Here is a 24003-nt window from a genome sequence, read left to right as displayed (position 1 = left end):
ATGGGCTAGAAGAAAGAAAACTATGCCCTTCCCAAAACTAACTCCTGAGGAGATACGAAAAGCATACACACAATTAACAATACTATGTTAAAGATTTTTAGGAATATCCTGACCCAACCTTCTTCCTCCAAACTTAACAAATGAGGAAGAACAGAGAAGTTTTACAACTTCCTTGGATGCCCAGATGTCTGTAGTCCTCAATTACGACTTGCAACCCAGCCCCCCTTTTCCCCTTTCCTTAAGACAAAAAGGAGCCTAAAATTCATACTAATTTAAGATGGTTCTTTAGGACATTAGTCTGCCATCTTCTCAGTTTGCTAGCTCTCCAAACAGAAGTCACTTTCCCTGCCCTAACATCTTGCCTCTTGACTTATCGGCTGTCCTATGGTGAATGGTACGAGCGAGCTTTAACTCAGTTATAGACTGAGCCATGCTAACAGAATCCCCAGGGTTGCCAGTTTGCACACAACCTGTCATGGGACTTCTTGGCCACCATAATCTGGTTAGCCAATTCCCCTAATACATCCCATCTTATATATCTATACACATATCCTATTGGTTCTATCTCTCTGGAGAACCCAGACTAATACAGATTTGGTATTAGAGAAGCCAAGTACCATTACTTTTTACTGTATTCCTTCCAACACAGTGGAAGAAATTTGTGAAATTGTTCCCTCAGAAAAAGGCTTTGATAAATTAAGTGTACTAGGCTACTCAACGGTGAAAGATTAAAGTTTAAGAGCTAATTCTTACTGGTGCTGTGAAAGCAGAAAATCATTTAATTGCAATGGCTGAGCAATCATCAGACTTTCAAATGGACAGCATACACCTGAAAAATTTGTAGACCACAATACTCTCCAAATATAAGTGCGAGTGTTTAGAAGATTACAGAAGTAAAAATGCAGGCAAAAAATATTAATACAAGGAATCTCCCCTGCCAAATTATTCAAACATGTATTACTTCTGCCCCTTCACACATAGCATCAATTCACTAGGCAACTGCATCTTTGTATCGTTTCCAATACTAAAGGTATAAATCGTGCAAAGTCTTTGAGTTCTAATTAGCTTTACGCATTTTTTCACAAATTTGACTCCACAAAAGTACACATTATAATGTTGACTTTGTGCATAAGCATTGTGCGTGTACGTAAAAACACTGAAAAGTCCTCAATAAATGAAGAGATCTCCTATTTGTACATCTGCATTTGTGACAGACATAATCTCTTGAGATCTCAACTCTTTGTGTGACTTTGTATGTGGTGGTGACCCATCATGATTTTTGACTTAGTTGGACTATCCATCATAGTATTTCAGATGATTCCAGTTATGAAGCTGGGTGCACACAATTACCAACCATAGTGATATTCATTGCACTTTTTGACCTATTTCTTTATGAATACGGTTTGTCTGCTCATAACTGTTACACCCATGAGATCATCATTAGCATACTTGTTTATGCTTGCAAAAATATGTATATTATTGCCTATTTATTTTATTGTATAAAGTGGCCTATGAAGTGTTCTGTGGTGTCCTTATGTTTCTCAAATAAATCCCCTTTTAAAAATGTAAAAAAACATCTTTTAAAAGTTTTTTTATGTTATTTTTTCCAGAATTATATTTTTTGGATTTTGATTTTTCAGGCTTGTGTTTTTTGGGATTTTAGACTTTAGGGATTTTGATCTTTCAGGATTTCAACATTAGGGATTATGGCATTTGGGACTGTGTATTATGGCCCTAACCTAACTGAAGGGGACTTTTTTTTTTTTTAATTAACTTCTTAGTAAGATACAATATGCTTAAATTTCATGTTGCATTTTTTTGCCAGGGCCAGCCTAAAAGGAAAAAAATGTATTTGACAGCAATATGTATTTTAAATTATTTTACTCCCTGTTACTTTAACTGTTGCAAAGCATTCTATTTTCCTTTAAGTTAATAAGATTCAGCTCCTTGTAGCTATAAACTTTCTCTAGTATAGCACAACCTTCCTGAATCTCAGGTGTCAAAGACTTGAATAAAGGACCAGTCTTTCAATTGTAGGGGTAAAAATTCCTATTTGTAGTTTTATGGAAAGGCAGTATTTTTTTCTTTTCAGAAACATTCACTGTTTTCATAGTAATTATAACCTAAGTTTAAAAAACAATTGGCTCCTACACAGAAAACATCATCTGCTTTTAAAAAATTATGTAAAATACTAACTGGATGAATGTTCCATTGGGAAGATTATCATCTACAGAGTCAGCAAGACCAGTTTTATGTTCAGTAATATCTCTACCCAAAATTGTCACAAATAGTAAAGTTAAAGCAGCAGGACTAGAAGGTAGAAAACCTCTCAAATAGATCCTGATGTCTTGCCATGTTATTGACTTTTTTTAAATATGTAATTTATTTTAATATGACATGCAGATTCATTACTTCTGTACTAATGTAAAGAATACTGGATATAGCAAATATAACAAAGTTTGCTTTAGAATCAATAATCTGATAGTTAACTTACTTTTACTCTTTCCTCCTTCAATTTCTAGAAACATATTATGACTGACTTTTTAAAACACATATCATAACTTCAAAGAAAAAGCTATAACTAGGGTGCAAAAAAGCCAGAAATGAAAGTCAGGAATTCAGTAACCAATGAATTGAGAACAAATCCTAGAAATGAAGGCAGTATTAACAGAACACTTTAATCAACTACATAGAAATAATGGCAGATATGTAGTAAATGTTATTGAACATATAAGAGGAATCTTAAGATCTTAAAATTAGCAAAGTTAGGGTTTTAAATATACACAAGAAAACCCAAATATGAAAATCATGAACACAATCATATTTAGATGTCTACAAATAAACCATTTAGCAAGTCAGCACTAATAAATTAGTCACAATAACTCTTCTCCCTGCCTCACCAGCTCCACATCCTCTGAAGTGTGGGTGTGCTTTTCTTTTAACCCAACCTCCTACTTGGGGAAATTTTTGAAAGATAATTTACATGATTGCCATTTGCTAATTTATTTAAAAGGAAATAACCAAGTGGAAAATTTCTGAACTACCAAGTATGCTAATAACTTAATAGGATTGAAAAGTTCTCATTAGATGTTTCCTAATTGTTTAAATTAAGATATAATAGATTTTTAACTATGAAAACACACTTACACAATTATTTCATTCTCTCACCTCAACCATTTTTGGGATCAATGACTTTTAAGGACCATTCCATCATAGTTATATCCCACTAGAGTGAATAACTGTATTTACAACCATGGTATCTTATTTATTACTATTTTTTGGTAGAGAAGGGATCTCAGGATGTTGCTCAGGCTGATCTCAAACTCCTGGTCTCAGGCAATCCTCCTGTCTCAACCTCCCAAAATGCTAGGATTATAGGCATGAGCCACTGTGCCCAGCTGTATTTTATTTTTTAAAAAAGCTAGTTTCCATGGACCAGCAGTGAACCAAATATGCTGTATATATGGTGGGGGTGGGGGTGGGGGGGCAGCACTGGTACTAATCTACAATTTTCAAGCACCAGGACAGTATGTAATTTAACTCCTTTAGTCCACTGCATCTCTTAGGGGCCAACCAAAAAACAAGGAGCACACAGTAATTTGAACCTAATATTTTACTTCTCTGTGCTTCAGTATTCTCATATATAAATGGGGATTGTAACCACCTATTTCAGAGGGTTGAGCTAATGTTCTCTCTCTCTCTCTCTGACACATAAATATCATGCACAGATTTAACAGATTCTCACACATAGTCAGCATTTAATAAATGTCAGTTAATAAGAGTACCACTGCATATCATACATTCACATTTGCTTTGTAAGAACTGTGTGATCAAACTGAATCTTTGCCCTGAATATAGATACCCAATGTCAAAAATGAGATGAAACAAGAATGGCGAGAAGAAATACAGGGTGTCCCAAAAGTCTCCACACAAAGGAAAAATTCTGTAAAGTTTTATAATGAATATTTTCTAAATAAAGGTACATTTAGCTACAATTTCCCATTTTCCCTTTGTATGGCAACTTTTGGGACACCTTGTATAATTTCAGTAAGTAATGGCTTCTTAAAGGCACAAAATTTCACCCTTCTCCCAACAATTAAAACCACTTATTCAAGAAGAAAAGAGACTACAATCATTCAACAAGATTTAATTACTCATAAGTCAGTAAACTAGGCATGGTCCCTTTTTATAAGGAGTTCCAATTTGAGGAAGGGGGAGAGAAGCACACAATGATAACATATAGAAACTATGAAAAACATACACAGTTCAACAAAAAGAATGAGGAACAAACCATTAAATCCTTTTAGTAATATAAGAAAGCCTCATGAAAAATGTAGGATTTGAAATGCCTAATAATCTTACCACAGACTGAGGGAAAGAGATGTGGTGAAATCAGGATGACCAAAGAAGGAAATACTAAAGGAGAGCACTAAAGCAAAAGCACAGAAATGAGGGAGGGTATGTAAACTGTAGTGTAAGAACAGACTACAAAGCCCTAAGACTACAAAGCAATGAGATATAGCTGCCAATCAGCCTGGTTGGGGCACTGTGATCATGAAAATTCTTGAATGTAAAGCCAATAAGCTTAAATTTTATTTTTCATTGGAACAATAGCATTTTATGTGGTGCTTATTAATGTGATGGGCACTGTACAGACATCTTATTAATCCTTATAACTCTCTAAGGTAGATATTACTATTAATATTAGCCTCATTTAACAAATTAAGAAACTCAACCCACAGCTCGTAAATCGTGGAGCTGGGATTTCAACTCACGATGTCCAACCCAGAATTTGAACTCTTCAACATTTTGTAGTCTTTTAAAACTTTTAAGGAAAGAATATGATTACCTATGCTTTGAAAAGATAAGTGATAATCTTAGTGACAGTAGAGAAGATTGATTGGAGGAGAAAGGAATGGAGAGCAGAAAGCATCTTCACAAACACACACAAATCTTCATTGAATTTTCCTATGACAAGAAACTAAGTGGCCAGTAATGACATATCAAACCTAAGGGGGCGGAGGAATACCAATAGGCTTTCCTTTTCATAGGGGGCTGGGGGGTGTGCATTGGGAATGGAAAGGGAGAGTGGATGAGTTCCACTTCAGACATGTTTAATGACAAGTACCTACTAAATGTACATGAGGCACAGTTCTACAGGTGGTTGAAAGAGGAAGCCAAGAACTAAAAGTCTAAAAAGAATGGACACCCGGAAATCCTATCCAGAGTCACAGGAGATGCTGTCAGAGTGCATGACTTCTGAAGATTAGGATGTAAAGCATGGATAATCAACCAGGCCATCATGAACCACATGATGAGAGAGAGTCCTGTCTCAGACATGATGATGCGGTGAGGAAAATGCTTGATGCTTGCTAATGGAGTCTGGAAGGAAGAAGAGAACATTTGAGAGTGATGGGGTTGAAGATATACTACCCTAAAATATGGCACCTTGGCATTTGAGCAAACAGCAGAAGCAAAAAGGCTCTCTCTAGCCTTCTCCCACCCAGCTCCCTTGAAACAGGCCATAAAAGAATTCTCTGACCTTCTTCTAAAGTGGGTCGGTAAGACCTTCATTCCAGAGGTCCCTTCCCTATTCCCAGAGGGAAGGAATGCCCTTATCTCTGAAAACAAAGGAACACAAAGAAGAATCTGAACAAATAGGCCTTGCTAAGTTTCCTCCAGTTTATTACGATTAGATCCTGCCCCCTTTGTGTGATCATACTTCCCCACAATGTCTACTCTTTATCAAACCTAAGCATAAGAATAGACAGGTTTCCCTGTTTCTTTGGGTCATTTCTGAAAGTTCCCCTGTCATGTAAATCTTTTATTAAATAAATTTATATGCTTTTCTCATCAATCTGTATTCTGTTATAGGTGCCTCAGTCATGAACCTAGTGATGGGTAAGGAAAAGATATTACTTTTTCTCCCCTACAAGTGAAAGACATAAAAAATTATAAAATTTTGGATCTAGTCTTCTCAAATATATTAATAATAGTTACCATTTACTGTGTACATCCATCAGGTGAAAGCAAGTTTGAGTGAAGACAACTAAGAAACAGTCACAAAGGTAGAACCAGGAGAACAGGGTAAATAAATTGAAAGAAAATAAGTTTAGATGGGGTCACAAACATTTAAAGTGCCAACAGGGACTAAGCAGGCAGCCATTTGAACCCAGAGCCATGTGTAAGTTTAATATTGCCGTATCTTCTGATTTTCCAAAAGAAGCCTGAAATTCATTTTAACATGAAAGTCTGTAACTTTTAAAATGCTGAAAAATTAAATTTTCTTAAAAACAATGTATAGGCACATAACATAGTCTTTGGGCTGCTACTTAAGTCTACAGTTAATAAGTAACACAGATATGCCAAGCAAGTGACTTTTAAAAGAACATTTTCTTTAGTGTGGTGAAGGGTATAATCCAAACTGCAAAAGGAAGGTAAAGGAATGAAGGCAATAAATATGGTATCTTCCCAAGAGGCCCAGCAATAAAAATAAGAACACAAGAAGAATTAAAGAAATTTTTTTTTTAGGAAAATAGAAGTTTCATGTGTGGAGAAAAGGAGTCAGAAGAAGGGGAAAAATCCAAACATAGATGACCAATGAGAAAGACATTCACATGTCTATACGCTGAAGGACAGGAATGATGGAGAGACAGGAAAGCAGATGGTGGTCTGAGGAGGTAGGGATCAAGTGCACATGAGAAAAGATCCTTTGGAAAGCGAACAGCCACTTCTGCCTTGGGTTTCCAAGGAAGAAAATAAAAGATCCAGAGAAAATTTGAGACGAAGAGTTGGAAGAAATATATGACAGCCTACGTCTTCTCAAATTTTCAGAAAGAATTAAACATTAGCATTGAGTATGTTTATGGAACTGCTTGTGTTTAAGTTTCACTATTATCTAATATTATTGTTCCTCTGATAAAATACAATTTCTCTATTCATACTATATATACATTAGCGCCATGCTTCCAGAGGAATATAATTTATTTTAAATCTTCGGTACCAAAAAATGAGTTTCTTTAATGTGCCTTAGTATGGAAGGAGCACAATTAAGAGTCTTTAAAAATTAAATGAAACGTATGAAAGCCTTCGGTGGTGGCTTTATTATGTCTCTAAGACATATGTGTTCACTTCCTTTGGGAGGGTACAGAGAAGAAAGCAGTAGAATGAGGAAACACACAAACTTTTGTGTGTGTAAAAAGAAGACATTGTCAGAAGACAACTACGCTTGAACTCCCTTAACAACCTCTGCCAATTGTGCTGTTATACTCTAGATTAGTACTCGTCAAACTTCTCCAGTGGAAACTTCTGTTTTATACATTCAGGTATCAGGTAAGACTGGGGGCGAGGGGAAAGAGTAGTTCCCTTCCCCCGCTCCCTGAAAATTTGAAAACCACTATAATAGATGACAAGAAACTAAATAGTATTTTACTAACACCAAGATTAATGTTCTTGGACAAGCTGCATGGCTGCGGTTGCCTAGCGGTGGCATGGCTGAAGGTGGCCTCTGAGGGGCCCGTGATAGGGCCTGTGTCTTGTCTTTCCTAGAGCTGTTGACCTACGCTGCTGCTTGGGTGCCAGTAAACAGTCGCTCCTCCTGCCTAGTGGCTGGGCTGCACTGAAAGCTCATCATGCTATCACCCTGCCACCTTAACAGGAAACACACTGGTATCAGAGAGAAGCTCAATGTGGAACTCTTGAGCTATTCTGAGTCTTTCAGATATGTCTATTGCATATAACATCAAATTTGTGGGTGAACTGGGAGATATTTAAGATGACCAAGGACACATTCATCTTTAAACTGAAGCAGATTTTGTCATTTTCCGCCCTGAATGAGGGCAAAAGCTTATGGGTACAGTTAATAAAGTGTCTAATAGACACATTGGCTACTTAGTACAAGAATGTTTTAATACTTTCATCTCTTAATCTGAGCATATGTCAGCAGAGCATTGGCAAACCACAGAATTTTAAGTATTTCATTTACACTCAGATGCTGCTGGAGTATTCTGCATTTGGGGAAAACAAAATATCACTAGTTTACAATCCACATGCTCTGAAGTTTCTGAAAAAGTAACAAAAACTGCCACTGAAGAAGCTGCTGAAAAACTTCCAAATAAAAAGAAAAAAAGACCAAGATATGTTTGAAATAGATGATGGTATCACAGAGCTAGCCACTTCTGCAGTTGTCACCCCAAAGGAAGAGACAGACCTGTAGATTATTAATAATGTTGAATGGCCTCTGGGAGAAAGAGCCAAAGAAGAAAAAGCACCAGGAAAACCAGGACAAGGACTCTATTTTCCAAGGCAATGACTCCAGTGGTTACCACTGACATAAAAAGAAGGAAAAAAAACAAAAAAAAAAAACACAGTAAAGAGGCTAAATTTATCCCACTTTTGGAACACTCACCTAAAGAGAAAAGGGAAAAGTAATTTTCTTTAGTGTATTTTAAACACAATTCAGTTTATAAAACGTTGATTTATAGACAAGATGAATAAATACTTGAAGGACATGAAATGCTTGTGTATCAGTAGTGTACAAAACAGGGAACACTTGATTAGGAGTTGGAGGTCTTTTGTGCTAAAATTGCAAAAGTGACAAGTTAATTTGAGGAATACCAATGTTATTAAAGTGTCATTTTATAGTACACATACAAAAAAAAAGGTTAGAGCTGCTCTCACTCTCAACTCTTGCATTTTTCCAGGTTTTACACTCTACATAAAATTATTTCTATAATCTCAAGACTAGCAAAAGGACTTTATAATATCATTCATATCATTAAAGAATACATATATGCATTTTATTCCATTTTTTATAATAGGTTCAGTCATTATATGCCATTTTATTTTGCTTTGTGAAAAACTCAGGACATTTACCGGTTTGTGGTTTTCCTTTATCATGATTAATACAGTATTCTGTTGTTTGACTTAGAATTGCTGGACATTCTAAATGTTTCTAAAGTCTCCAGAACTCTAATGTACCACACAGCTATTGACAGGTGGGAAGCAATATTCGCAACTCTTTCCTTCCAGGTATATCTGTGTTTTCTTTTTTCTTTAAGTCTGAGAGGTTGATGGAAAAAGCTATTCTTTTGTACTCGTTCATTTGTATCTCAACCATTCTGATTTTATTGTGTGTTGGAAGAGGAGAGCCTGATGAAGACAGGATAAAAGTGATTCTGAATAGGGGAAAATTTCCTGATTACTTTTTAATGTCTGGGCTACTATAAATTGTTCTGACAATAAAACAGCTGTTCACTGCTTTCATTGAGAAAAGTGGAATGTGTGTTGGCTAATTGGGAAACACTGAGTAATGAAATGACAAACCGGTTGAGGCTGATAATCAATGCATGGCCATATTAATTCATTTAACAGATATCTGAAAATCTACTGTGTGTAACACATTCTACTAGAGCTAGGGATATACAGCAAACATGGTGGATGTAGTTCCTTCCCTCATCAAGGGTCATAGGAGAAACAGATGTGTGCACGCACAAACACAGTATAAGAGAATACAGAGAATCAGAAACTGTGTTAAGTGCTATGAAGAAAAAGAAGACTGTCCCCTCACTGTTACCTTTGTTAGTTATCTGCAAGTAGATGAATGGGTGAACTGAACTCTCCATGTCAGCTATTTTTGTTGCCATTTATCTAGTACCAGACATAGTGCTGGTCTCACAGTCTAATGTTTGAAAATAAATTCTGCTAGTGGTATATCTTGATGGAAATCTAAATGATAGGATCTAGAGTTTGGAGAGAGGCAGACATTCATAATGTTTGTCTACAAGTAATGCCAAACAATGGAAGGATGCAGGCCAATGTCTTTGATTACAATTGAGATTCATGTGAGTATTCAGCCCTTGAAATGTAGCTAGTCCAAATTGAGATGTACTGTCAGTATAAAATACATACCTGATTTTGAAGATGTACAAAAAAGAATGTAACCTATCTCAAATTTTATATTGGTGATATTATAACATTTCAATATGGTGAGTCAAATAAAATATCATGATAAAAAGACATTAATGTTCTTTTATGAAGGAAAATTTCTAATATACTCCACTTAGATATATTAATAGCTAACATTTACTCAGTACCTCCAGCATCATAAAAAGCAAAGTGCTCAGCAAACATTATGCCTTAATCACAATAGCTATAAGGCAAATACAAGGACAGAGGCAAAAAAACAAGCCTGAAGTTCCAGAGAAGTGTCAAAGTCAGAATTCAAATCATACTTCAAAATCTATACTTGTAGTTACTATAAAATCCTAGCTCTCTCTCATCCTCAGCCTTTCAAATTCTAAGTTTAAAATTTTGGACAGAGGAAAGGTTTCAACTATAACACCAATAATCTTCTTCTGGCACATCCACGCACATCAACTAATCCCCCTACCCCTCCCACACAGAAAAACATCTTTTACAAATTACTGTAAAGTCTAATCTTGCTCTAAAATGTAGGCTTCAAACAAGTTGATAAATCAGTAATTTAATGTTATTTTTCAAAATTATAATAATAGATGACTTGAAAATAGTGGAATCATGTTTTAAAATTATGCTAGGTCGTTATCATACATAAAATATTCAAGGTGTTTCCCAAGTAGTCTTAAGTGTAAATGAAAATGTTATTTTATATTACAACAATCATTTAAATAACTATGCCTTTGATCAATTCTTCTAAACAACAAGAGGTCTCCATTTCAAGGATAAAGAAACAAAGAAAAGCTATAAGCAGTATGCCAAGGATCACAACAATGATGTGAAAATTAAAACCAATGTCCTTAGAATCCCAAGACTTTAATTCACAGTATTTAATGGGCTGTTAAGCAAAGTAAAGATAAAATCTAAGGTGTAGGGGGATTCTGTCAAATAAAACAAAAGATTAAAGATAAATTTTGAGGGAGAAAAATGCTACACCACAAATATTTTCATTCAATTATAGGTAAATCCTCAAAGGTCTTTTCATGATAACATTAATTTCTCCTTAAGCAACATCTGCAATATCAGGTCATCTTTTGAGAAATATTTTATAAATAGATCATAATCCTGAATATACGGACTCATTCAATTTCACTTACTAGGGCTAATTCTCTTTTTTTTTTTCTTTTGGTTCGAGACAGAGTCTCAACTCTGTTGCCTGGGCTAGAGTGCCATGGCATCAGCCTAGCTCACAGCTACCTCCAACTCCTGGGCTCAAGCAATCCTTCTGCTTCAGCCTCCTGAGTAGCTGGGACTACAGGCATGCGCCACCACGCCCAGCTAATTTTTTCTATATATATTTTTAGTTGTCCAGCTAATTTCTTTCTATTTTTAGTAGAGAGGAGGTCTCACTCTTGCTCAGGCTGGTCTTGAACTCCTGAGCTCAAGCAATCCTCCAGCCTCGGCCTCCCAGAGTGCTAGGATTACAGGCGTGAGCCACCATGCCCCGCCTAGGGCTAATTCTTAATTACTGAAGAAGCAGTAATTTTATGACACAAGTATTCAGAAATGTTTCCTGTAAAGTATCTTCACGCTGATGAACTTCATGGTAAATTTATATGGATAGGTTTAGTCACGGTATAAGTCACCAGATTCAAACTATCAATCTTTTGATATTAAACTTTATGTTTTGTTTTTTTCAAATAATATAACTTTGTATAATTGTTTAGGAAATTAAAAATTTGCATTTTTCTCAATATAAATTGACAAGAATATTAATGCTTTTGTACAATGATTTTTTTTAAGTTTTTTATCTTGACTGAAATCTATCATATTGGCAAAAAATTAGGCCTGGCGCGGTGGCTCACGCCTGTAATCCTAGCACTCTGGGAGGCTGAGGCTGGATCGTTTGAGCTCTGGAGTTCGAGACCAGCCTGAGCAAGAGCAAGAACCCGTCTCTACTAAAAATAGAAAGAAATTATCTGGCCAACTAAAATATATATATATAGGAAAAAAATTAGCCGGGCATGGTGGCGCATGCCTGTAGTCCCAGCTACTCGGGAGGCTGAGGCAGTAGGATCGCTTAAGCCCAGGAGTTTGAGGTTGCTGTGAGCTAGACTGACGCCACGGCACTCACTCTAGCCCAGGCAACAAAGCAAGACTTTGTCTCAAAAAAATAAAAATAAGTAAATAAATAAACAAAAATTAGAGAAAGACCAAGAATATATGTATTATGTTTATATTAAAAACTACAAAATGGGCCAGGCACAGTGGCTCACTCCTATTATCCTTGCGCTTCAGGAGGCAGAGGCGAGAGGATTGCTATAGGCCAGAAATTTGAGACCAAACTGAGCAACACAGCAAGACCTCAAATTAAAAAAATTAGCCAGGTGTGCTGGTGTGCACCTGTAGTGCCAACTACTCAGGAGGCTGAGGCAGGAGGATCCCCTGAGCACAGGAGTTTGAGGTTGCTGTGAGCTATGATGATGCCACTGCACTCCAGCCCTGGCAACAGAGCAAGACCCTGTCAGAAAGGAAAGTAGAAAGAAAGGAACAGAGAAAGGAAAAGAAGGAGATACGAAAGGAGAAAGGAAGGGAATGGGGAAGAAAGGAAAATACAAAATACAAGCTATTTATTTTGAGTAAATAAAAATTCTAAATGCCAGGTTTTGATGATAGTGGCTCATCTTTAAAAAGGTAGCAAAATCATTCCTATCTAGTAGAAGTAATTTTTTCAATACCACAAATAACGATTTCAATTAACTTGGGTAAATCAAAATTACTACAGGAGTTAATTTAAATATTTGATGTGATCACTTTCTGATATCCCAATAAAACTGTCTGGGATGAAAACTCAGCATCAAGACAATTGTTAATTACAGTGGGCCCTTCATAACTGTGGATTTTGCATCTGTGAATTCAACAAACCTCAGAAAATATTAAAAAGAATTAAAAATAACAATAGAAATAAGACAAAATAATACAATATAACAACTACTCGCATAGCTTTTACAATGTATTAGGTAGCATAAGCAATCTAGAGATGACTGAAAGTATACAGGAGGATGTGCTAAGTTATATGCAAATACTGTGTCATTTTATATAAGCGGTATGAGCATCCAGGGATTTTGGTATCCAAGGGGGGTTCTGGAACCAATCCTCCATGAATACTAAGGAATGACCATACTACTTTTAATTTCAGATTACCTCTTTCTAAATACAAAACCTCTGTTTAGGAGTTAGAAAGCTAATATATAACATCACCTCCTATATTAGGCATCAATAAGGATAACAAATGTTCCCCATGAATATATTTTCCAGGTATTTGAACACTTACTTTTTAAAGCACTGCTTAGTTTTGGACATTTAACCATATGCCTCTGTCTTCCTAAACAAATGCTTAATAAAATCTAACACTTTTTAATGACTCAAGGTCATACTAAACAAGTATTATATAGTAATAATAAGGTCCTGGGAGGCAATTTGGATAATCTGAGCCATATAAATAAACTAAAAGGTTCTTAAATCCTGTGATTTCACAAGTCTTCAGAATAAATAATTCATTGCTAGTAAAGCATCTAACAGTGCCTGTTCTGAACATTAATTCCCCTTTCTCTTCAATCTGCTTGGCCTTGCCTATCACTCCAAGTTTTATCCCATTTGCAGACTGTGGAAATTAGGTAACTAAATTTCTTAACTTGTATGTAAAATAACGTTACTGATTTTAAGCAATGACCATCTATGTCAGGGTGAGAGAGTCTTCAGCCAAAGATAATGCAGAAGCTTTAAGAGACATTTTGTTCTGCCTTTATAGGTAAAGAAAGGTCTACACTCTGGATAATCATATAAGCTTTAATTCTGAATGCCAGTTAAATGGCATTTTGTGAATCAGTGAAGAATTCCTACACAATCTTAGTTCAAATTATTAATACTTCCTCAACTGCATAAAGAGCAGCAAAATATATTTGGCAAACATGGCTCTCCTCAATCTCATAAGTATTACAGGAAGACTAAATGTACAAACAGCAAAGTTGTCATTAAAGATTTAAGAGTCAGTTTTACTTCTACTGAAAAAATCTGTACTAGGGCGAAAAATCAGAGATTTCAGGATTGCCTTCAGAAGTTTAACTTTTGCAAATTTTTCACTGAATTACCAGTTGATTTTTTCCTATCCAAATAGTGTAGTGTCTCCCACAAAGTGAGCACTGAATAATTGCCAATGGAATAAATAACAAATAATTTTTCCTGCTTCCCACTTCTCAGTTTAAGGGGAAAAATAGTATTTTTACTACTAGTTTCATTTTTTGTTACTTTTTTACTAATAGAATAAAACAGTATAATCTATTTCAGGAAAAGAGTTAAGTGTCCCTTTAACAACAGAACACTGGAGAAATAGGCAGTAAAATATATTGAATTTGAACCCAGATTATATCCATATCCTAACTCTGGGACCTTGGGCAAATAAAAATTCAGAGTGTTAACAGTTGAAGACTAATAAAGCTCTGAGAAAAACCTCAAACAAATACTTACTGAGAACTTACTACAGTCAAAGCATTATATGTGCAATGAAGGATCCCAAAATCTACAGGGGAGACAAAGAGCATAAAGAGGCGTCAAACTATATATCAGACAATATAGAAATAAGGCAACAGATGCAAATGTATTTTTGGCTCACGTATTTTTCCTAATGAAAAACTGACAAAGTTTGAAAAACAATTTTCAAATAAATTGAAATCAAAGTTAAATTAAATCATAATGGAAAACTCATGATATACAAGCAACATGACATAAGTCACTAACCAGAAGTCAGAACTAACTATGGGGGCATGTGCAGACCAGGGAAAGTGTACATGGAAAATATGTCATCACGTTGGACTTTAAGCTACAAGCAAAACTGATAAAAATGACTCAAAAACTACTGGTTAATAATGCCTTCCTTGTGCCAGGCACTATGCTAAGTACTTTCATCATTACTGTCTATTCAACTACCTCTTACGTGTAGGTATTATCATCCCCTTACTGGAGCTAAATATTTCTCCTGGATTGTAGGAGAGCTCATATTTTAATTCAATGGCGTTTGGCTTTCTACTATATAACACTTCAAAGTTATCTAAGCAAAGTCACAAAGGCAGCAAAATGAACAGGTATTTTTGTGAGTAACAAATAGACCAATTTAGATGGAGCAGAAAGTTCCTGTAGAAAAACAATGAAAAAAAGTAAACAACAGAAGAGGGAGAGCACCGGGGTCATACTTAAATTTAGATTTTTTTTCCTATGCACCAGTATCTCTCAAACTGGGTTCTGTGGACATAATGTTAGGTTTCTTGTGTTCACTGCAAGAAATTTAAAACTGCATTTTAATTTTGATGCTTCTCCTAAATAAAATACAAGAATGTTCTGGGTCAACTAAACTATAAGGCCAGCTTAAACATAGGGACTTGCCCGTTTTTGTGCTTACTAATGAATTGAAGCCCAGTGATCTCCTAAAACAATGTTTTTCAAACCGTTGGTTAGAACCTATTAGTGAATTATTAATACAAAATCAAGAGCAACATTTAAAAATAAGTGAAAACAGAATGTATCACACATAGTAAGAATAAATACTGTTTTGTGATAATTTTGTTTCAGTGTGACAATTAAGCGGCAAAATAAAAAGTTACATCTTACTTAATAACCCAAATGCTTTGGACCAGAAATATTTCAGATTTGGGATGTTCAATCCTTATAAACTGAGGCTAAAACTTGTAACTCTGAAATCTACAGATTTAGTCGCTGGGGTTTCTGCAAACCGAAATTTGAGAAACACTGTTACAAGTACTGGACTGCCACTGAGGTAGAAAGACAAAAGCAGGACTTTAGGGAATTTCACAAACTGAACAGGAAAGTTAAAAGCAAGTTCATCAGAGCAAGAACTAGGATGTCATTATTAGACTACACAAAATAGAAACAATACAATACAGCAAATTCAGACAGTATTTAATATTAAAGAACCATGGTCAATAAAGAGGTTATTCCACAAATTTTCCAAATGCCTTTCTTCTATTTAGAGATTGAGATTAGAAAGCAGGAATAGGAATGCCTTTTGCCAACCTAAAAGGGGCAGTCAGATGTGGTTTGATTACAGAAGATGGATGACAAAAAAGAAAGCAGAGACAATGCAATAGAATAGAAAAATTTAAATTGTAGGGAATAAAGGGACAGAAATGGTCCCTAAAGAATCACATCTCCCTGCACCCACATTACTGTGTGGTCCACTTCCCCACAGAGAGTCTAGATTTGACCACTTAATTTGCAGTAGCCAACGGGACATCAGCGAAGGAGACGCTTACAAAATGAAGCATTTGTGCAACAGAACTTACTTTCTTTCTCTTGCTGTCATATAAAGAAATCCAGGCTACCTTACTAGAGAATAAGGGTAAGAGTAGAGATGAGCCAGCCAAAATGAGACCCTTACACCAACCTGCCCTGCCTGACAATCACCAGACATATGAGTGAGACCATCTGGGACCATTCTGTCCCAGACAACCTGTCAGCTGACTGCAGAACCACCCATCAGACCCACAGACTTGTGAACAATAATGAAAATAGTTGGTCTTTTAAAGTTACTAAATATTTGGATAGTTTGTTACATGGCAATAACTGATACAGGATACTTAAGAAAAAAACAACTCAAGGCCTATAACATATTGAACTTAATTTTTATTTTAATCCTTCAAACTTGGAAGGGTAAGAATTTAGACATTGTAACTGCTAATCATCTACACTTACAAGATTAACAAAAACTCCTTGGTTTGGCATCATAAACTCTTAGTCTGGTTCTTTTTTATTTTTAGTAATTTTTTATTTCAGCATATTAGGGGAGTACAAATGTTTGAGTTACGTATATTGCCTTTGCCCCACCCGAGTCAGAGTTTCAAGCGTGTCCATCCCCCAGACAGTGCGCACCGCATCCATTAGGTGTGTATATACCCATCCCTTCCTCCCCACTCCCATCTGCCCAACACCCAATGAATGTTATTACTATATGTGCACTAAAGTGTTGATCAGTTAATACCAATTTGACGGTGAGTACATGTAGTGCTTGTTTTTCCATTCTTGGTCTGGTTCTAATCTATCTTTTCTACCCCATTTTTCATCCCACCCTGACATGTTTCTCCAAGTGCCAGTTTGCACACTTGTTTCATTTCTCTGAGCTTTTATTCTCATCCTTCCAACTTCTCTTCGGTTATCTAAACCCCTTCAAGACCCAATGTAAACAGTGTTTTCCTTCCTGCTTAATTTTTGCTAAAGTAATTTCAAAATGCTCTACTCCTCTTAATCCATACTGCACTTATGTTTATCATTAGATACTTTACTGTCTAATATTGTCATTTAACTATTAATATATGCCCTAGATTTTGTAAGCTCTTTGAGGGTAGAGGTCTACTCCATAATTCTCCATAGCTCCGTTAGCGTTCCCATAAGAATTAAATATCTGATTAAAATAAATTAAGAAAAGATATTATGTAATTGAATTTTAATAAGTCTTCTTGGCCAAATATACTATTTAGAGACCATTAATTTTTTTAATGTAAATTTAAGGGGGAAAAAGTAACATTTTTCTTCTGAGGTGCATGGTGCAACTCTCAATGCCAAAAGAGAAACAATGAATCAAGAGGCTCTCCTGAAAAACAATATGTAGTTAAAAGTTACAAGGTATATGTGGCAAACATTTTAATGAAATTTCCATTTTATAAATATAGAGGATACCTGGCCAGCCATGGTGGCTCACACCTGTAATCCTAGCACTTGGGGAGGCTGAGGCAAGAGGATCGTTTGAGACCAGTTTGAGGCCAGCCTGGGCAACACAGTGAGACCCTGTCTGTATAAAAATTAAAAAAAAATTAGCCAGACACAGTGGTGCATGCCTGTAGACCTAGCTACTTGAGAGGGTGCGGTAGCAGGATTGCTTGAGCCCAGCTGCAGGTTACAGTGAGCTGTGGTCATGCCACTGTACTCCAGCCTGGGTGACGGGGCAAAAGCCTGGCTCAAAAAAAAAAAAGAAGAAAAGAAAAAAGGAGGCTACTCATATTGACTGGCTAATTTTTATAAACTGCATTTATCTGTGGCAGTTGGGAAAAATAATCTCTCAGCTTTGATAGAATCTCAATGAAAATAAGCATAGCAGCAGTTCCACAGTTTCAAAAATCTTATTTTGCAGGTTATAAAATGTTATAAAGGTCAACTGCAGAATACATCTTCTCTTCCTTCATTTTAATTTATCACCAAAAAGTAACAAGGGGGCAAGCAAAGCTTTGTACAGTTTCCCCCTTTGCTAAAATTGGTATAAGCATATTCTGGAAAGTAGAATTTAATATCTCCAGCATGCAATCATACTAATTATGAACATTTAAAAAATTATTTCCCATGAGCATTATCTAAACTTTTAAAAGTTTAAATGACTTATTGCTCCCTCAATACCTAAAGTAATTATCACTAATTAACAAGCAAGCTATCTTTTCTTCTGATTTGAAGTGTCCTACAAATTAACTTTAGACAGCCTCTAATAGTGAAAAGAAAAAAGTCTAAATTTTTTAAGGAAAATGCTTAAACAATACCTAAGATTTTGCTGCTACAATTAAAGCTAAATAAAGTATGCAGATAAAAAAAATCAACTTGTATCAAACAAAAACTACAAACAAATGTTCTAGATACATAATTCAAATGCTCAGTAGCTCTCCTAACAGTTTCAATTTGATTTTTATTTTTTACACCAATAAGGCACTAATAATGGGTAATAAAATTCTAACCCTGACCCCCGAGCCTGAAATGCTTATTGCCTACTTTGAACTCTTTATTTAAATTACTACACATAAAATTAACTTATACTATCAATAATTAACTGATTAATTAGACATAGCTATAGACCAGAATTATTATACTCCTGTAAATCAGAAAATCATAAATTCAAATAAGCAGCTATAGAATGATCTTGAACATATGTTTTTGGGTGAAAAAAAAAAGCAAACAATAGTTATCTTTAATTTTTTTAAAAGAACAAACTAGTTCTGAAAACTATTAGGGGATTGTCTTTGTGGAAGATGATTGGAGGTATGAGTGGGGAGGAGATCAAGTTTTTGTTGTATGCCCTTTCCCAGTGTCTGAATTTTTTAAAACTATTTTCAATATACTAGTATACATTTTCAATTAAAAATAAAGCAAAACTAATTTGTCAATGATATACTGTCTTTTGACATCTCTTCTACTGTCATCTTGAAGTGAATTTTTAAATCTTAGTTTATTAATGTATATCCTGCTAAAGTCTCCTGTACCTTAAATCTCCTGTAACGACTAAACCTAGGTCCTTGCATATAATTGCTTTCTTAAAAGTACAGAATTTCAGTTACAACAAAAAGTCACATCTTTGCTTTAATCGGGATAATTATGTATGCTGAATTTGCTACCCTCTTTAATGTAGTAAAAGCAAATTGTTTTAATAATTGTTTAAATAATTGCTTGTAATTTCTGCTCAAAAGTAAAAAGTTTCTTGACCTCTCATGGTCAGTACGAATTATATTTAAATATAGTTGAAGATCATTTACGTGGACCTGTTCCAGATTAACTATATTTCTGGAGTTTAGCAATCTCAATATGAAAAGAGTATGACTAAAAAAAATCTTCTTTCTGCTATTTCTCAAAAGGGCACTATGGGTATCTAGGAAGAGGGATAAATTTCCATTTGGTGGGACCGTCCTGATCACTTCAGAAAATTTAGCTTCCAAGGTCATGGGCACTAAATGCCCAGCAACAACCAAAAAACTGATTCCACATATTTCCAAATGCCCTTGAAGAGAGAACTGGAGGCCGAAAAAGTACTATGCCCAGAGGAGTGAGAAGCACTGCTTACATATGTGTGTGTATATGAATGAGCAGTATACACACACACTCTCTCCCACAACTGCTATTCAACCCGCTAAAAATAGTCAGCCACCAGATGATAAATGACCAATACCAGTTGCAATCAGTCCTCCAGCCCAGTATATAGTGCTGACAGCAAACATCACACCCCAACAAATCATTCTTCAACTATGATAACAGCTTAATTTTTCCAATGAATGAGACTCCTTTAAAATCCTTTTAAAACAAGTCCTGTTAGAATGCTTCATTGAAACTCTCAAATAAATAACCTTCTAGTGTACTGTACTTATCTCAGTTACGAAAGATATAAATCAGTTTGCTACAAAGATTTGTCTACTTTCCTCCAGAGATTGCAAACTCCTTGAAGCATAATCATGGTTGCCTAGCCCATATACAGTAGGTATTCAACAGAAGTGCTTAATGAGTGACTACTAACCCAGCTTAATACAGTAACTAGTCCAAGAGTTTCCAACTGTAACCAATTTTTATATACAGTAAATTTCGTAATGGTCCTAAAGCAAATAAATACAAGAACTTACTTGTGGTTATCCTATATTCTTATACTAAGCCAATTTTAAGAAAATTAATGAGTTGACTGTACTACCCAGAGTAAAGCTAACTTTTAAAAAAATAAGGAAATTTAAGAGTTGGGCATGGTGTTGCACACCTGTATTTCCAGCTACTCAGGAGGCTGAGGCAGAAGGATCACTTCAGCCCATGAGCTTGAGGCTGTAGTGCACTATGATCCCACCTGTGAATAGCCACTGTACTCCAAACTGGGCAACATAGCAAGACCCCATCTCAAAAAATAAATGATATAATGAAATTTAAGATTTATGACAGGCACTCTAATATGCCCATCCCCTACCTACCCTTCCTGTCTCCCCCTTAAGCCTTAAGCAAATTCTCATTTAAATTTGTAAAAACTGAGGCTTATTTCCAGGAAGTTACACAATATAAAGAGCAAAACAATACCATTAACAATAAGACAAATATTTAATGACTTTCATTTCTATTTCTCAGAACTCAAGAAATCTGTTACTATCCTACCTCATAAAAAAAAAAAAAGATAAGTCTATAAACTTGGGATCATAAGCAATTTCTATTTTTGTGGGCTTCACTACATTCTCCAGAAACTCATCTTTTGCTGAGGTAAAAATTCAACTAATTCATTTTTTTTAAACAAATGCAACAATGAAGATTATACAAACTCTGAATATGAACACTGACAGAATATTAACTCTGGAGCCCTCTAACTCTGACAAACATTTATTCATCTTTGCCTTCTTGAAGCACGTGATTATCCCAGTTTTACAAGAAAAGCTTAAATAGAAAAAGTTATATGATGATCTCAAGGTTAGAAACCAAGACAACTCCTAGCTCCCAATATTTCTAGCAATGTATTTAGATTGCTCCAATAAATTCTATAATTGTTAACCTCTCAACTTCACATCAAAGTGCTAGGTAACACTGGCTAAGATACAATTTTAAAGAAACAAATGTTTCCAGTTACCTCGCATTTGACAATGTTAGTAACATAAATAGGTTACTTTAAAAAAGAAATCCAGAAAATGTTTTAGAAGGAATCAAACATCAGATATACTCTGTACCTATTCAAATAATGGAGATCATTTTTAAGTGCACTTAAATTATTGTGGGATTACAGTATATGAAATATTTTTTAATTTTTGAAATCTACAAGCCCAGCATTTGTTTCATTACCGTTTAATGGTTTTGTCAGTAGTATCAGTCAATAAAAACAATTTATGTGTGGTATGACTAATCACTTAATAAAACTAATACAGGAAATTACTTCCATTCTGATTTTTAAATGCTACTTCACCCATTTAAAAAATACCTCTAAGTGATAACTTTATGATGTCACACATCCTCAAAAAGTCCAGCTTGCATGAGATTCCACTTTCCCGCAATTATTAATCCTGCTTATAAATATTGCTGGCAAAGAGTATTTACATTAATTGGCCTTAAAACCATCAGTGGACACTAGTAGGGGGAAAATGTCTTTCAGCAAAGCCAGGCTTTAACACTTTTAACTGATTAAAAGCTGACTCAACTTTTAAATGAAAGACTTCCTATTATGGGTATCTTACTGAAATAATTTTTATATCTAAAATAAATATTTATATCTAAAACCAATTAAGAATGAATGGGTACAGGATAAAGAAACAGAAATCTCAACAATTCTTAATACTAGTATTCAAAGGAATGTCTGAATCTCTAATTTTGCCACAGGTATTCAACAGACCTATTTACCTTTAAGTGGGGAGTTTTCACATTGCATATCCTCCTCGACAAGTCACCACTTGATCTCAGTCTTTGTTTTTAAGATAATGAACAGCCATCAAATAATTTGTGACAATAAAGTGCATACAGCAATGGAGACTCTTTTGTATGTATCAAGTATCCCTGATCTTACAAAGGAAAGACTTCAGAATTAGGAGACTAAAAAGGAAGTGAAAATGTAATCTACTCTGAAACGCTAAAATGGTCCACCATTGTTCGACCTTAAGGTCAACACCTTTTCAGAACAAATTCTCTATAATGCTACATTCACATTAACTCTAAATGTGACCTGTATAAATTGTATCTTTTTTCCTTGTTAAGAAGGCAATCAAACCAAGATCTTCAACAGAGCCCCCAACACCACCTTAAAATTTGAAAGGTAACATAAGGCTTGTAATTAAGTCCAAATGGAGACCCAAACTCTCCGATTTCAATCATTAGCAAACAGTGTTATTAACATTCCAAATTCTGGTTAGAACGCAGTTACTAGCAAACAGTGTCCTTGGGCAAGAAAAGGAAGGAAAGGTCTGAAATTGACCAGAGCACAGGACCACACGAACCTCTCCCACTTCATCAAGAGGCCAAATAGGGAAGACTCCAAGAAATGGAGGGGAGTGGGGAGAACAGCGGGGGAGAAAGGGCAGAAGAAATCGTACTCCTTGAAGGGTGAAAGCAAACGAGAAACAGACTCTGGAAAAGCCTCCCCAAAGGGACATTCAACCCAGGAATAGATAGATGTACAGGCACAGCTCCTCTCCACTAAAGACAGCAATCTTTACCACTATAGCGATGCACCAAGCAAGCAAAGGCAGGAGAGGACGACATCCGCCACCAACCCCCTCCCAAACGTCTCGCCCAGCTAGAAGGGGTCGGCGGGGACTGCTTCTCCGAACATCAACAAAGGCCCCTTCAGTCCTAAGGCGAAACTCGAACAACAAAGGCCCGGAGACAGCGAGGACAGGGCCGGGGCTGGGGGCGGGACGGATGAAAGCAGAGAAACGCAAAGGAATCAAACCAGTGGGGGCGGAGGCCCTTCGGAGTGGGAAGCAGAGGCGCAGAGGCGGGAGGCGCGGTAATCCCCAGTGCACAATAAGAGAAGGAAGAAGAGGACCTGGCCTCCATTCTCCTCTTACCCTCTCCGATCCTCGCCGTCTACATCTCCTCAGCCGCCTGGACCGCGCAGTCCCGAGTTCGGGGAAGGAGAGGGGAGGGGGAATTTTCAGCCCTGACCACAACTCCCTTCCCCCAGCCGGGAGCTACAGACAACAACAACCGCCACAACAGCAGTCACACAAAGGCGCCTTCCTGATACTTCCCGCTCCCAGCCGGGCGGCCGCACCGACGATGCCAAGGCAGCGGCTATTACCGCTCGGCCGCCTGGCGCTCGCTCGCCCTCTTCCCCCTCTAGCTGGGGAAAGGGGGAGGGGACCCCCGGGCGCTCTCACCTGGCACAGCTGCTGACAGTACTCGGTGGCCGCTTCCACGGCCGGCACCCGGCTCTCCCGCAGCTGTCGCTCCAGCTCCTGGAGCCGCTCGCCCAGGCGCTGCAGCTCCGCGACGCAGCCGCCTTCGCCGCGACTCAACCTCTCCTGCTCGGCCTCTTCGTCCGCCATCTTCACACCCCGCTCCGTCGCGTACGCACCTGGGTCACGTGATAACACAATGCCACGTTCGGAGGGGTCACGTGCCGGGCGCGCTTGCACGCCGCCGAGCACGTACAAAAGGCCCGATGGGGAGGATGAGGGGGGCGGGGAGAGTGGCGCGAGAGAGCCCGAGGGAGGTGAAGGCGAGGGGAAAGGAGAAGGGCGGGGTTGGGGCGGCGCGGAAAACCGCGCTTAACTTACCCCGAGCGGGAAGTGGGCAGTAGCGGCTGAAAGGGGCGGGCTGGAG

General features: G+C 36.8%; 1 protein-coding gene and 1 pseudogene across 1 annotated transcript in view; one reads left to right on the top strand and one right to left on the bottom strand.

The window, feature by feature from the left end:
• The window catches only part of ZNF292 (zinc finger protein 292), an 88174-nt gene extending 64448 nt beyond the window's left edge, over positions 1-23726 (bottom strand). Inside the window, exon 1 of the mRNA XM_069487775.1 lies at positions 23559-23726. Within this exon, the coding sequence (XP_069343876.1) occupies positions 23559-23726 (168 nt within the window). The remainder of the gene's footprint in view (positions 1-23558) is intronic.
• Positions 7447-8145, top strand: LOC138395587 (DNA-directed RNA polymerase I subunit RPA43 pseudogene; annotated as a pseudogene).
• Positions 23727-24003: the final 277 nt, after the last annotated feature.

This window comes from Eulemur rufifrons, chromosome 15 (genome assembly GCF_041146395.1).
Source record: "Eulemur rufifrons isolate Redbay chromosome 15, OSU_ERuf_1, whole genome shotgun sequence".
Taxonomy (NCBI): Eukaryota; Metazoa; Chordata; class Mammalia; order Primates; family Lemuridae; genus Eulemur; species Eulemur rufifrons.
This window is presented reverse-complemented; position numbering and strand designations above follow the sequence as displayed.